Source organism: Aquarana catesbeiana, linkage group LG02 (assembly GCF_042186555.1).
Source record: "Aquarana catesbeiana isolate 2022-GZ linkage group LG02, ASM4218655v1, whole genome shotgun sequence".
Lineage (NCBI taxonomy): Eukaryota > Metazoa > Chordata > Amphibia > Anura > Ranidae > Aquarana > Aquarana catesbeiana.
This window is the reverse complement of record NC_133325.1, coordinates 45,719,346-45,736,155: the sequence shown is the minus strand read 5'-3', so window position 1 is coordinate 45,736,155 and position 16,810 is coordinate 45,719,346. Positions and strand designations below refer to the sequence as shown.

Here is a 16,810-nt window from a genome sequence, read left to right as displayed (position 1 = left end):
ACGAAGTCTTTTCATCATCTATTCCCATCGTGTGTATGCCTCATCGAACTTTTTTTTTCCGAAAATTCTGACCGACCTAGAAATGGAACATGTTCTAAATATTTCCGATGGAACCAATTCCTATCGGGAAAACCGATCATCTGTATGCTGTTCCAACGGACCAAAAACGACGCATGCTCTGAAGCAAGTACGAGACGGGAGCTATTGGCTACTCGCTATTAAAAGTCCTTTTTCTAGTCCCGTCGTACGCGTTGTACGTCACCGCGTTCCGGGCGGTTGGACTTTGGTTTGACCGTGTGTAGGCAGGACCGCTTGAATGGAATTCCGTCGGAGAAACCTTCGGAGTTTAGTCTGACGGCAAAACCGCGGCTTTAGATGGACTAGCAGACTTGGACTGACTTGATTAAAGCAGCCCAAAGATTATGCAATTTTCTTTCCTTCCATTGAGGGTTGAAGGAAAGTAAATCGCTCAATTCCCCCATTAGCACCAACAACATCAAGTCAATGTTGATGGGGGAATCAATCTGAGGAGAAGGCAGTGTTAGATGGACTTAGACTTAACTAACAAATCAAAGCTGAGCTCCAGCTATCACTTTTTAAGCAATTACATCAGCAGCTTTTTTTTTTTCCCTTTTGGAATAAAAGTTTTACATAAAGGAATACAATCTGACCATTGTAAACCCCCCCCCCCCGTCACTGGTAAATGGTTTGTCTCAACTCCCCAACTGCCTTTTTTGCTGGACAGCTAGGTCTGTTGAAAAATAACATATATATTGGCAGGATCACCAGGTGAAAATAAAGGGGAAAAAACTAAAAAAGGAAACTAATGCAGCCACCACATCTAAATACAGTGGAACCTTGGATTACGAGCATAATCCGTTCCAGGAGAATGCTTGTAATCCAAAGCACTCCCATATCAAAGCGAGTTTCCCCATAGAAGTCAATTGAAACGAAGATAATTTGTTCCGCATTGACCTCTATTGCATGCAATACCGCATGTGGCCAGAGGTGGGAGGGGCACGGAGAGCCTCGGAAATACTCGGGGACAGCTCGGCTGAACTCGGAAAGCTTCTGAAACACTCGGGAATGGAGTATTTCCCAGTGTTTCTGAATATTTCCGATTGATTTTGAGTATTTCCGAACAGCTCCGAACGGCTCAGAACCGTTCCGAGTGTCCCTGGCGCCCCCGCACCTCTGACCAAATGCGGTACTGCACTCCACATTAGCTTGAATTCTGCTCGTTTTGCGAGACAACACTCACAAACCGAGTCAGAATTTTTTTCAAAAAGTTGCTCGTCTTTTAAAACGCTCGTTAACCGCGTTATTTGTTAACCAAGGTTCCACTGTATTTGTAAGCTGCAATAAGCTACATGTTTGTATTTGGGTTTAATACCACTTTATGACAGAGATGGCCGTTGTTCTCTGTGGTGTCCTCCTGCACATACTCTGGATTACAAACTCTGATGTAAGGACAGAGGGGTTTTTTTTACGAAAACTGGAGATGCAAAATCTGGTGTAGCTCTGCATAGGGACCAATCAGCTTCCAGGTTTTATTGCCAAAGCTTAATCGAATAAGCTAAAGTTAGAAGCTGATTGGCTACCATGCACAGCTGCACCAGATTCTGGGTGCAACAGTTTTAGTAAATCTCCCCCAGAGGGCACACATATTAGTATTCAGCATCTGAGCTGTGTGTCTCTACGATAAAGCTCATTGTTGAGTGAAATGCGTTAGTTGCGGAGGTGCGGGTGGATATATCAGTGCACCAAATGGATCAGTGCATTTTTATAATGGCTTTTACAGTTGCGAGGGGCTCCCTTCCTTCATATTCAGTGGAATGTATCTGAGCTCAGTGCCGGGACAAGATTATCCAGTGGCCAGAGCAAAAATGGCAAGTTGCACCCCCCCCCCCTTCATTATGCAGACATCCCAACCTGCAAAAACAAATTTCAGGGAGGTGGTAAAACTCCACCCCCCCCCCCCCACGCGACAAAATATTATTTAAATCACCTTTTTAATATTTTTCCACAGTGCTTCTGGGGAAGGGATGTGGCAGAGGACCGTGTCAGTAGTTTTTTTATTTTTAATAATTGATTTTTTTACAATTTAATTTGTTTCTTAATTTATTTTTTCACATGCTTTTTGGGGGGAGGGGGTTGGGGCAGTGGACAATGATGGTAGGGCAAGGGAGAGTGGTGTCAGTAGTTTTTTATTTTTATTTTTTTACACTTTTTAATTTTTTAGAATTTTTTTTAGAATTTTTTAATATTTTTGGGGGGGCTTTGGTGAGATGTCAGCATATACACTTGTTAATTTTTTTTACTTCAAAGCAGATTTTATATATATATAATATATCTGCTCTGAAATAATGTAAAAAAACATAACAAATAAACAAACAGTGTGTATGTGTGTGTGTGTGTATATATATCTATATATATATATATAGATATATAGATAGATCTATATATCTATATATATATATATATATATATATATATCTATATATATATATATATATATATATAGATATATATATATATATATACATCTATATATATATATATATATATATATATATATATATATATACATATATATATATATATATATACATCTATATATATATATATATATATATATATATATATATATATATACAAAAAGATATATGTATATATATATATATAGATATCTATAGATAGATATCTATAGATATATATATCTATATATATCTATAGATATATATAGATATATATATAGATAGATAGATAGATATATATATAGATAGATATAGATATATAAATATATAGATATATATATCTACCTATATCTATATAGATAGATATATATTTTTTTTTTTGTCCTATGCTGTAAGGAGGTGTCTTTCTTAGGAAAATGGTGGCGCCCGGCCGGAGACTCAGCACAAGAAGAACATTTGTTCTCTAGCGTTTGAGAATTCTCCCTTTAAAATCAATGCAATTGATGGCCCCCATCCGGAGACCTAATTACAAGGACAGATTGTTTAGTGTTGATGGGGATGCTAGGATGCCGAAGCTGTTTGCAGAGATGTCTGCGGGGACAGAGTCAGTCTTCACAGCTATTCCCTGCCGCACCGATCATTCCTGGGAGATCGGGAGGCGCTTGCTTGTTGCGGGAGCCGCCGCAGAAATGCGGGAGTCTCCCGCACCTCACGGGAGACTTGAGATGTCTGCATTATGTGCGAGCTTATGAGGAGGAGGGGGAGAGAGAGCACAGCCCACACCTCCTCCCGGCTCTCTCCTCCTCTCCCTGCTGCTTCCAGCGCTGGGCTGACGCAAGCAAGTAGTGATTCCGCTGTCACTAGTCCTGTCAGTCTTATAGTGGAAGGAACTTGCAGCGCCCCCATGCCTACAATACAAACTGCGCCCAGGGCAGCCGTCCCTTCTGCCCACCCCTTGTCCCGGCCCTGTGTGAGTTGTGTGCCTTGTGTTGAAAAGTTGGTGTAAAGGACAAGCAGAGCTGATTTCAGAGAGCACACCTATGCTTTAATGAGCTGCTTCACTTGCCAATAGCTGTGCTGTGTAAGGACAGCTGTAGTCAGCTTGTGCTGGTAACATTGCACCTTCTGTTTGTATCTGTTTTGATTTTTTTCTGACTCGTATTTACTTGTTTTCACAAGGGGAAGCACTGCATTCTAGACGTATCAGGAAACGCTATCAAGCGATTACAAGTAGCACAACTATATCCAATAGCGATCTTCATAAAGCCGAAATCTGTGGAATCATTAATGTAAGTATATGGTAGAACTTGCTGAAAAGCAATGGGGAAAGAATAGCAAATGTCGGGGAAGGGTGTGGGGACTTTTTTTTTTTTAATAAAACAAGGGAGGATATATCTAAGGATGCACCGATATATCAGCTGCCAAAAATAAGGCTATCCCCATTTTGCCAGGGAAAAAAAAGGTGGCAGTTATGGCATGCTGATTCCCATAGACTTCAATGCAAAATGGCATCCCACAGACTTCAATGCCAAGTCACATTCCATAGACCCCAATGCAAAGTCGCATCCCGTAGGCTTCCCATTGGCCATTGGCTCCCACTGCTTTCAATCGAATCCAGTGACACGGGAGCAGAGAGGGGGAAGATCCCGCTGTCTATGTCAATGGATACAGCAGCGGGACTTGGAAGCGCGCCTGCACGGGTGCCCCCATGAAAAGCGGCTCTCCGTGGGGGCACCCGATGAAGGGGAGGAGCCAGGAGCGCCGGCGGGGCACCCCAGAAGAGGAGGATCAGGGCTGCTCTGTGCAAAACCCTTTCACAGAGCAGGTACTGTAAGTATAACGTTTGTTATTTTTATTTTTTTTTAAATGTAACCTTTACAACTCCTTTTAAGTAGTGAACGTGTATGGATTATTTTTGGAGCAATACAATATTGTTTAGTATGACTTTAATGCAATGCAACGCACCGCAGTAGTATAAATGAGTTCTAAATCCTTTAAAAAAAAGTAACTTTAAAATTTGTATTTTATTTACATTCTTTTTATTTTTGTATTTTCTTTCTAATTTTTCAGGGAAATCAGCAAACGTCTGACAGAAGAACAAGCCAGGAAAACCTACGACCGCGCACTCAAATTAGAACAGGAGTTTGGCGAGTTTTTTACAGGTGACCTAATTATAATTCCTAGGAATGGTCTCTGTTCTGTCACACACACAGTCATGATATCCCTTAACCACTTCAGCCCCGGAAGGATTTACCCCCTTAATGACCAGGCCATTTTTTGTGATACTGCACTGCGATACTTTAACCGACAATTGTGCGGTTGTGTGACGTTGTACCCAAATAAAATTGATGTCCTTTTTTTCCCACAAATAGAGCTTTCTTTTGGTGGTATTTGATCATCTCTGCGGTATTATTGCAGTGATCAGAGCTAAAAATATCCACTGATCCCTGTATAGATGACACTGGCAGGGAAGGGGTTAACACTAGGGGGCGATCAAGGGGTTAAGTGTTCCTTGGGAGGTGTTTCTAACTATGGGGGGAGGGGACTGACTGGAAGTACAGAGAAATCGCTGTTCCTGATCACTAGGAACAGAAATCTCTCTCTACTCCTCTCTCACAACGGGATCTGCTTTGTTACATAGTTACTGTACATAGTTACATAGTAGGTTACATAGTAGGTGAGGTTGAAAAAATACACACGTCCATCAAGTCCAACCTGTGTGTGTGATTATATGTCAGTATTACATTATATATCCCTGTATGTTGCGGTCATTCAGGTGCTTATCTAATAGTTTCTTGAAGCTATCGATGCTCCCCGCTGAGACCACCACCTGTAGAAGGGAATTCCACATCCTTGCCGCTCTTACAGTAAAGAACCCTCTGCATAGTTTAAGGTTAAACCTCTTTTCTTCTAATTTTAATGAGTGGCCGCGAGTCTTATTAAATTCCCTTCCACAAAAAAGTTTTATCCCTATTGTGGGGTCACCAGTACAGTATTTATAAATTGAAATCATATCCCCTTTCAAGCGTCTCTTCTCCAGAGAGAATAAGTTCAGTGCTCACAACCTTTCCTCATAACTAATATCCTCCAGACCCTTTATTAGCTTTGTTGCCCTTCTTTGTACTCGCTCCATTTCCAGTACATCCTTCCTGAGGACTGGTGCCCAGAACTGGACAGCATACTCCAGGTGCGGCCGGACCAGAGTCTTGTAGAGCGGGAGAATTATCGTTTTATCTCTGGAGTTGATCCCCTTTTTAATGCATGCCAATATTCTGTTAGCTTTGTTAGCAGCAGCTTGGAATTGCATGCCATTGCTGAGCCTATCATCTACTAGGACCCCCAGGTCCTTTTCCATCCTAGATTCCCCCAGAGGTTCTCCCCCCAGTGTATAGATTGCATTCATATTTTTGCCACCCAAATGCATTACTTTACATTTTTCTACATTAAACCTCATTTGCCATGTAGTTGCCCACCCCATTAATTTGTTCAAATCTTCTTGCAAGGTTTCCACATCCTGCGGAGAAGTTATTGCCCTGCTTAGCTTAGTATCGTTCGCAAATACAGAGATTGAACTGTTTATCCCATCCTCCAGGTCGTTTATGAACAAAATAAATAGGATTGGTCCCAGCACAGAACCCTGGGGGACCCCACTACCCACCCCTGACCATTCCGAGTACTCCCCATTTATCACCACCCTCTGAACTCGCCCTTGTAGCCAGTTTTCAATCCATGTACTCACCCTAGGGTCCATGCCAACTGACCTTATTTTGCAGAGTAAATGTATATGGGGAACTGTGTCAAATGCTTTTGCAAAATCCAGATACACCACGTCTACGGGCCTTCCTTTATCTAGATGGCAACTCACCTCCTTATAGAAGGTTAATAGATTGGTTTGGCAAGAACGATTCTTCATGAATCCATGCTGATTACTGCTAATGATAAAGTTCTCATTATTAAAATCTTGTCTCTTATCATCCCCTGCAAGAGTTTACATACTATTGATGTTAGGCTAACTGGTCTGTAATTCCCAGTGATGTATTTTGGGCCCTTTTTAAATATCGGTGCTACATTGGCTTTTCTCCAATCACCTGGTACCATTCCAGTCAGTAGACTGTCAGTAAAAATTAGGAACAATGGTCTGGCAATTACTTGACTGAGTTCCCTCAGTAACCTCAGATGCAAGCCATCTGGTCCCTGTGATTTATTAATGTTAACTTTTCCAAGTCTCATTTTAATTCTGTCCTCTGTTAACCATGGAGGTGTTTCCTGTGAAGTGTCATAAGGATAAGCACTGCAGTTTTGGTTACTGAAGCCCCCCAATTCCTTTGTTAAGACTGAGGAGAAGAATAAATTCAATACCTTCGCCATCTCCCCATCCTTTGTAACCAGATGTCCTTGCTCATTCTTTATGGGGCCAAAATGGTCTGTCCTCTCTTTTTTACTGTTTACATACTTAAAGAATTACTTGGTATATTTTTTTTGCTCTCCTCCGCTATGTGTCTTTCGTGTTCTATCTTAGCCGCCCTAATTGCACCCTTACATTTCTTGTTGCATTCTTTAAAAAGTCTGAACGCTGATGATGATCCCTCAACTTCGTATTTTGTGAAGGCCTTCTCCTTTGCTTTTATATGCATTTTTACATTGGAATTAAGCCATCCAGGACTTTTGTTCGCTCTTTTAAATTTATTACCCAATGGGATGCAATGACTAATGCCCTTATTTTATATGCTCCTAATGCAAACTCATCTCTCCTCTGTGTTCTTTGTTCCTAAGCTTTTATCCCAAGTCATGCCTTCTAGCAAGGTTCGTAGTTTAGGGAAGTTGGCTCTTTTGAAATTCAGTGTCTTTGTATTCCCCTTATGTTTCCTATTTGTGTAATTTATACTGAAGCCAATTGACCTGTGATCGCTGTTACCTAAATTGCCCCGTATTTCCACATCCGTGATCAGGTCTGTATTGTTGGTAATCAGTAGATCCAGTAACGCTTTTTTTTCTAGTTGTCCTGCAAGACATTTAGGAACTGGCGAGCCTTAGACAAATACGTGGTTCCCTCCGCCCACTTTATGTCTGGATAACTAAAATCCCCCATTATGATAACACTTCCCATCCTTGCTGCTAATCCAACTTGTGATAGGAGATCCGTCTCCCCCTCACATGAGGGGGAGACGGATCTCACATGAAAAGCTAGAATAAAATATTTACAAAAATGTGAGGGGTGTACTCACTTATGTGAGATAGTGTATTTATTTGTAAAAAAAAATTAAAAACCATTTATCATTTTCCTCCCACTTGACAGTTATGTGCTACTTTGTGTTGGTCTATCACATAAAAAATCCTAATCAATTACATTTATGTTTTTGGTTGTAACATGACAAAATGTGGATAATTTCAAGGGGTATGAATACTTTTTCAAGGCACTGTAACTATGTAAAAATATCCATACCTGGATTTTTTCTAGTTTCCTGTCCTGTTGCCCACATCAATGATAGAATAAAATAGAATTAATATAAACGTCTTCTAAAATTTGAATTTCAAATTGTTTCAAAAATAACGAATATACAAAACAAATCCGAATGTACAAAACAAATTCTGAAAAGGAATCATTCTAACATAACAAATATGATGAAACAAAACAAAATAACTTAAAAGAGAAGTATGGGGTTGGTGTTTTTTTCCCATTCATACTTACCTAGGTGGATGCAGCATCGGTCTAATGCTCCATCTGTCCCCCGGCGCCTCTACACTGAGAACTGAGCGATCGAACACCACCGATCCCTCGGTTCTGACAGCTGCGTGAGCAGAGAGCTGCAGACAGTCAGTCAGCGGCTCTCTGCTCTGCCCCTTCCTCACTCACTGGAGCGCTGGTCTGTGGAGGGGGCGGAGCGGTCGGCTCTGCCGCTCGCTGAGAGGCTAAGCCGGGTGTCCGTCCTGGGACTTGGCGCATCCCAACTCCCGATGTTGTGATGACACGGACCCTGCACCGGCTTCTGTGTCGTCAGCAGAGAGCGGACTTCAGTCAAAAGAAATTGCACTCCTGTGATCCATAGGAGAAGTACAGCCAAACGAGCTTTGAATATACTTCTCCTTTAACCACTTACGGACCGCCGCACGCCAATATACGTCCTAAATTTGAAGAGGAATACCTTTGTTATGGCAGCAGCTAGCTGCCATAGGCTCTGTATCCTCTTCTTCGGCCGGAGGTCCTCTTTCAGATAAAAGTGGTCTCTGCGGTGGATTTTCCACAAGATCACTTTTATCGGCGATGGGAGAGGGCCCCCCCTCCTGCCATGCTCCAGTTCCCTCCGCCACTTACCGGAGCCGACAGCGGCGGAGGCAATTGGATCTTTTCCCTTGCTGGGTATGGAGACGTCACAAAACGTCACTTCCGCCTATAGCTCTTAAAGTTTTTTAAAACATTTTTAAATGACATTTTTTTTTATTGCATTTTAGTGTAAATATGAGATTTGAGGTCTTTTTGAACCCAGATCTCATATCTGAAACCAGTCAGGGACCAGCACTGCTGGAGCTGAGGGACTCTCCTAGCTGCCGGGGGAAGAACTCCTCCAGTGAGAGTGGGGGGGCAGCACAGGGAAAGGAAAGACAGATTCTGGTGGTAGGGGACTCAATTCTTAGAAGGACAGAGAGGGCAATCTGTAACCAAGACCTGAAGCGCCGAACAGTATGTTGTCTACCGGGCACTCGGGTTCGGGACATCACGGATCTTGTGGACAGATTACTGGGAGGGGCTGGGGAAGACCCGGCTGTCATGGTGCACGTTGGCACCAATGACAAAGTCAGAGGCAGATGGAGTGTCCTAAAGAACAATTTTAGGGACTTAGGAGCTAAATTGAGGAAAAGGACCTCCAAGGTAGTATTCTCAGGAATACTACCGGTACATCGAGCCACACCAGAAAGGCAGAGGGAGATTAGGGAAGTAAACAAGTGGCTGAAGAGCTGGTGTAGTAAGGAGGGGTTTGGGTTCCTGGAGGACTGGGCCGCCTTCTCAGTCGGTAACCGGTACTATAGAAGGGACGGACTGCACCTAAATGAGGAGGGTGCAGATCTGCTGGGAATGAAGATGGCCAAAAAGTTAGAGGGGTTTTTAAACTAGGCGATGGGGAGGAGGGTCCAGAGGCAGAGATAGCCAGCGCGGAAGATATTCCAGAGGGTAGTATTGGGGGCATTAGTGGTAGGTTAACGAAAGCACAAAAACACAAGGTGAGTATAGTAGCAAGTCCTAGTTGCAATCTCAAAACACCCAATACGAGGATAATATGCGACCGGTCTAAACTATGTGGCATATTCACCAATGCCAGGAGCATGGCGGACAAGATGGGTGAACTAGAGATACTGTTGTACGAGGAGGATTTGGATTTTATGGGAATTTCAGAGACCTGGTTCAACAGCTCTCATGATTGGCTGGCAAACATTCAAGGGTATACCCTATACCGCAAGGATAGAGAGGGTAAAAAAGGGGGAGGGGTATGCCTATATATCAAGAATAATGTACAAGTGAATGTGAGAGATGACGTCACTGAGGGAGCTAGAGAGGAGGTGGAATCCTTATGGGTAGAGCTCCAAAGGGATGAAGCTAAGTGGAAAATAATACTGGGAGTATGCTATAGGCCCCCTAACCTGAGGGAGGAAGTGGAGACGGATCTCCTATCACAAATTGGATTAGCAGCAAGGATGGGAAGTGTTATCATAATGGGGGATTTTAATTATCCAGACATAGACTGGGCGGAGGGAACCGCGCATTCATTTAAGGCTCGCCAGTTCCTTAATGTCTTGCAGGACAATTTTATGGGTCAGATGGTAGACGCACCAACTAGAAATAAAACATTACTGGATCTACTGATTACCAACAATACAGACCTGATCACGGATGTGGAAATACGGGGCAATTTAGGTAACAGCGATCACAGGTCAATTAGTTTCAGTATAAATCACACAAATAGGAAACATAAAGGGAATACAAAGACACTGAATTTCAAAAGAGCCAACTTCCCTAAACTACAAACCTTGCTAAAAGGCATAAATTGGGATAAAATATTAGGAACAAAGAATACGGAGGAGAGATGGGTTTGCTTTAAGAGCATATTAAATAAGGGCATTAGCCAATGTATCCCATTGGGTAATACATTTAAAAGAGCGAACAAAAGTCCTGGATGGCTTAACTCCAATGTAAAAATGCATATAAAAGCAAAGGAGAAGGTCTTCAAAAAATACAAGGTTGAGGGATCATCCTCAGCATTCAGACTTTATAAAGAATGCAACAAGAAAAGTAAGGGTACAATTAGGACAGCTAAGATAGAACATGAAAGACACATAGCGGAGGAGAGCAAAAAAATCCCAAGAAATTCTTTAAGTATGTAAACAGTAAAAAAGGGAGGACAGACCATATTGGCCCCATAAAGAATGAGGAAGGACATCTGGTTACAAAGGATGGGGAGATGGCGAAGGTATTGAATGTATTCTTCTCCTCAGTCTTCACAAGTGAATTGGGGGGCTTCAGTAACCAAAACTGCAGTGTTTATCCTCAGGACACAACACAGGAAGCACCTCCATGGTTAACAGAGGACAGAATTAAAATTAGACTTGAGAAACTTAAAGCGGAGTTCCACACAAAAATGGAACTTCCGCTTTTCGGAACCCTCCCCCCCTCCGGTGTCACATTTGGCACCTTTCAGGGGGGAGGGGGGTGCAGATACCTGTCTAAGACAGGTATTTGCACCCACTTCCGGCATAGACTCCCATGGGAGTCTATGCCTCTTCCTGTCCCCATCGCGCTGTCTGCTGGGAACACACAGCTCCCAGCAGAGAGCGGAGACCACTAGGGACGCGCAGCGCGACTCGCGCATGCGCAGTAGGGAACCGGGAAGTGAAGCCGCAATGCTTCACTTCCTGATTCCCTCACCCAGGATGGCGGCGGTAGCTGCCGAGAACCGAGCGGGTTCTCGGCGTCCCCTGCCGACATCGCTGGACCCTGGGACAGGTAAGTGACCATGTATTAAAAGTCAGCAGCTGCAGTATTTGTAGCTGCTGGCTTTTAATATTTTTTTTTTTGGCGGTGTGGGTGAACCCCCGCTTTAACATTAATAAATCACCGGGACCAGATGGCTTGCATCCGAGGGTACTTAGGGAACTCAGTCAAGTGATTGCCAGACCGTTGTTCCTAATTTTTACAGACAGTCTATTGACTGGAATGGTACCAGCTGATTGGAGAAAAGCCAATGTAGCACCAATATTTAAAAAGGGCCCAAAATACATCCCTGGGAATTACAGACCAGTTAGCCTAACATCAATAGTTTGTAAACTCTTGGAGGGGATGATAAGGGACTATATACAAGACTTTAGTAATAAGAATGATATCATTAGCAGTAATCAGCATGGATTCATGAAGAATCGTTCTTGCCAAACCAATCTATTAACCTTCTATGAGGAGGTGAGTTGCCATCTAGATAAAGGAAGGCCTGTAGACGTGGTGTATCTGGATTTTGCAAAAGCATTTGACACAGTTCCCCATAAACGTTTACTGTACAAAATAAGGTCCGTTGGCATGGACCATAGGGTGAGTACATGGATTGAGAACTGGCTACAAGGGCGAGTTCAGAGGGTGGTGATAAATGGGGAGTACTCAGAATGGTCAGGGGTGGGTAGTGGGGTCCCCAAGGGTTCTGTGCTGGGACCAATCCTATTTAATTTGTTCATAAACGATCTGGAGGATGGGATAAACAGTTCAATCTCTGTATTTGCAGACGATACTAAGCTAAGCAGGGCAATAACTTCTCCGCAGGATGTGGAAACCTTGCAAAAAGACCTGAACAAATTAATGGGGTGGGCGACTACATGGCAAATGAGGTTCAATGTAGAAAAATTTAAAATAATGCATTTGGGTGGCAAAAATATGAATGCCATCTATACACTGGGGAGAGAACCTCTGAGGGAATCTAGGATGGAAAAGGACCTGGGGGTCCTAGTAGATGATAGGCTCAGCAATGGCATGCAATGCCAAGCTGCTGCTAACAAAGCAAACAGAATATTGGCATGCATTAAAAGGGGGATCAACTCCAGAGATAAAACGATAATTCACCCACTCTACAAGGCTCTGGTCCGGCCGCACCTAGAGTATGCTGTCCAGTTCTGGGCACCAGTCCTCAGGAAGGATGTACTGGAAATGGAGTGAGTACAAAGAAGGGCAACAAAGCTAATAAAGGGTCTGGAGGATCTTAGTTATGAGGAAAGGTTGCGAGCACTGAACTTATTCTCTCTGGAGAAGAGACGCTTGAGAGGGGATATGATTTCAATTTACAAATACCGTACTGGTGACCCCACAATAGGGATAAAACTTTTTCGCAGAAGAGAGTTTAACAAGGCTTGTGGCCACTCATTAAAATTAGAAGAAAAGAGGTTTAACCTTAAACTACGTAGAGGGTTCTTTACTGTAAGAGCACAAGGATGTGGAATTCCCTTCCACAGGCGGTGGTCTCAGCGGGGAGCATTGATAGCTTCAAGAAACTATTATATAAGCACCTGAATGACCGCAACATACAGGGATATACAATGTAATACTGACACATAATCACACACATAGGTTGGACTTGATGGACTTGTGTCTTTTTTCAACCTCACCTACTATGTAACTATTTAAGAGGTCCTGTCATGCTTTTTTTCTATTACAAGGGATGTTTACTTTTTTAAAAACAACAGTGTAAAAATAAAAAATAAAAGGTAAAATAAATAAGAAAAAAAAAGTTTTTTAAACGTGCCCCGTCCCGCCGAGCTCGATCGCAGAAGCGAGCGCATACGTGAGTAGCACCCGCAAATGAAAACGGTGTTCAAACCACACGTGTGAGGTATCGCCGCGATCGCTAGAGCAGGAGCAACAATTCTAGCCCTAGAATAATTCTAGCTCTAGTTACAGAGGAGCTGTAACTCAAAACATGCAACCTGTAGAATTTTTTAAACGTCGCCTATGGAGATTTTTAAGGGTAAAAGTTTGTTGCCACTCCACGAGCGGGCACAATTTTTAAGCGTGACATGTTGGGTATCAATTTACTCAACGTAACATTATCTTTCACAATATAAAAAAAATTGGGCTAACTTTACTGTTGTCTTATTTTTTAATTCAAAAAAGTGTAGCTTGTAAGACCGCTGAGCGAATACGGTGTGACAAAAAGTATTGCAATGACCGCCATTTTATTCTCTAGGGTGTTAGAAAAAAAATGGATAATGTATGGGAGTTCTAAGTAATTTTCTAGCCAAAAAAAAAACTGTTTTTAACTTGTAAACAACAAATCTCAAAAAGAGGCTCGGTCCTTAAGTGGTTAACAAACTAATCCGAAACTAAACAAATTTCTCAGTCATCCACATCTCTATCTCCCAGGTTATCCATTTACACCTTAGAGCATGTGAAATAAGAATTTATCATTTTACGAACAACAAAAAACTTTTTTCTTTTACAGCAATCGTCCAAGGAGACACTTTGGATGACATATATAACTCATGCAAACTGGTAATTGAGGAACAGTCTGGTCCTTACATCTGGATACCTTCGAAGGAGAAATTATAATATAGCAATTAACAATAAATCATTAGAGGGAACTCCAAGAATTACCTTAATTTTTTTTTATTGGGATCTTTCTTCTTCTTTTTTTTTTTTCAAAATTTGTTATCTTGTAATTACATTTTTGCAGTCCGTGAAATTACAATGAATGTACAACAGGAAGGATACAAGGGATGCATGACCTTCAACGGATAACAGCAAGACTGGAACAAGTTCATAACTGTTGAGGTGGGACCAGCTATGTTCGGGCAACAAGTACTTGCCAAATGCCAATCCCTCTGTCATTACAGGAATTTACCAACGCTAAACAATTTTCTTCCTCAAAGTCTTGCCCATCCAACATCACATTCTTCAGGTTTTTTTCCTTATTGGCTGTTGGCATGGAACACAACAGAAGAATGGAACTGACTTTTCATTGTTGTAGCTAAGCTTGATGCCTGGGTTGATAAAATAAGTATATCTAAGACCAGCCTTTAGCTTCTTCTGAGATACACATACAAACAAATATCTCAATGCATTCCATACAAAAATGGCCGCTAAGTCTAGCGACATAAAAAAAAAATACCAGAAGACTGTTCTGCTTTAACAAATTGGTTATCTAAAAAAAAATACCTAATTTAAAAAAAAAAAAAAAAAAAAAGTAAAAAAAATGGACAGCATGATTAATATAAGAAATATCATTTACAAAGAGTTTGTTTCTTGTTGTCTTTGTGTTCAATGTTGGATCTTGTTTACAGAAAACTTTGTGTTGTGTTTTTTTTCTTTTTTTTTTTTTTTTTGCTATTTCTTTATGCAGTTACAGGTGAAAGACATGAACAAAAATTTGACATGCAACCTACACAAAGACTCATTTTCACAAACCTGGGTAACAAAAATGTACACGTTTTCATGTTTTATTCATACATTTATTTATTTTCTGTCATTCTGTATAAAAGGTTTAATATTAATTTATGTATTTATTTAACAATAGGTCAAAAAGTTAAATGCTTTAAAAAAAAAAAAGTAGTTTGAATAATTGACGTATGTCAATGAACTTTGTCATCTTTGACATTTCATATGGAAATTGTCTGGACTGAATGTGATGTTTAATCTGAAGGTAGTATCTTTTCATAAGAAAAAAATATTTAATATATGTTTTATAGTTAAAGGAAACAGAGTGCTATATAGATTATTGTTTTGCAAAAAAAAAATGTCTGATTGCTTGAGATATATAGAGTTACGGAAGTATGTTTTAATATTTTTTTTTTTCTTATAGGGAATCGGTAAATGTAAAGATAGATTTTTTTATCACTTAGTTTATTCATCTTACATTTATAGCACATCTGTTCAACTTCACTGCAAAATAATCATTAACAAGAAATTATTGAAAGTGATTCGTCTGCCATAGTAAGGTACTCAGTATATTTTTGGAGATAAAGGCAAACCTTCAGCTGTGGGTTTGGGGTCCCTGGAATGCAAGGTAGTTTTTTTTGGTAGAAGTCGATGGACATGGGTCTTTATTCCACCTGACTATGTTCAAGTATAAAGTAACACTGGCATACAAGCCCAGGCAGCATAAAGCCTCAGATCATAACTAGCAGTACCGCTCTATACACTACCGATGTCTAACCCCAACAAGGAGCTCCAACGTCTATTGAAGTTATTAAATATCGGAGTATGGGCAAACCCCCACCCTGCATTCTGTGCTGAAATATCTAAACCCAAAAATGTAATTAGTTGCAGCTTATCATTCCTAAGGTGAAGTTTCTGTATTATTTTTATTTTTCAAACTTTGGCAATGCTCACTCCTCCACTGTATCTATGGAGGAAGCCATGGTTGCCACACAGGCTGGACTTCAAACATGTCCGCCTTTGTTCGGCTCCATTATATCGGGGTGGGGAGATAATTAGTTTACAGAAGCAATATAACACTTCCAGTTCCTTCTCATGGGTGACAAGGACACTGCATTTCTGTCACATTTAGTAGACGTGCAATTCGTTTCAAAATCGTTTTTTAACTAATTTCGACAAATTTGTTAATTCGGAAGTATACGAATTAACGAAAACCTGTTTAACGAATTTTTCCGAATATTCGTAAATTCGAATATTCGAAAATTTGTAAATTCGTACATTCCCAAATTCGTACATTCGTACACTCGTAAATGCGTACATTCATACATTCATAAATTTGTACATTCGTAAATTCGTAAATTGTAAATTCTTAAATTCGTACATTTGTAAATTAGTAAATTAGTGAACTCGTAAATTTGTAAATTCAGAAATTCGGAAATCTGAAATAATAATTAACTAATAATAACTTAACTATTACTAACTATTAAATTATAGGTATTGTAATTTCCTTTCAAATTTGGCTGTTAGTGAACGTAACACATACAAATTTATCCGAAGTTATGAATTATCCGAAATAACGAATGCCGTATCCAAATGAATTTGTTTTGTTCCATTTGTTTAGATGCAGCATTCGTTATTTCGGATAATTTGTACCTTCGATAAATTCGTATTTGTTACGTTCACTAACAGCCAAATTTGAAAGGAAATTACAATACCTATAATTTAATAGTTACCGTATTTATCGGCGTATAACACGCACTTTTTTCCCCTTAAAATCAGGGGAAAGTCGCAGGTGCGTGTTATACGCCGATCCCCGCCGATCCCGAGCTGTCACATTTTCAAAATCGCGGACCGCGATTTGAAAATGGCGCCGCCGGAGCCGAAGTACACAGAGCCGGTCCTCGGCTCTTTCCGGCGGCTCTCGTTTACTTTCGGC

General features: G+C 40.9%; 1 protein-coding gene across 11 annotated transcripts in view; it reads left to right on the top strand.

Moving 5' to 3' along the window:
• DLG2 (discs large MAGUK scaffold protein 2) overlaps nt 1-16,392 on the top strand; it is a 2,047,541-nt gene extending 2,031,149 nt beyond the window's left edge. For 4 of the 11 annotated variants that reach the window (XM_073612835.1, XM_073612842.1, XM_073612836.1 and 1 more), the window contains 3 exons: nt 3,657-3,766; nt 4,548-4,639; nt 13,943-16,202. In XM_073612835.1, the coding sequence (XP_073468936.1) occupies nt 3,657-3,766; nt 4,548-4,639; nt 13,943-14,049 (309 nt within the window). In that variant the 3' untranslated portion in view covers nt 14,050-16,202. Of the gene's footprint in view, nt 1-3,656; nt 3,767-4,547; nt 4,640-13,942 lie in introns of all 11 variants that reach the window. The other 7 variants (XM_073612840.1, XM_073612839.1, XM_073612844.1 and 4 more) reach the window with 4 other exon arrangements.
• The last annotated feature ends 418 nt before the right edge of the window (nt 16,393-16,810 follow it).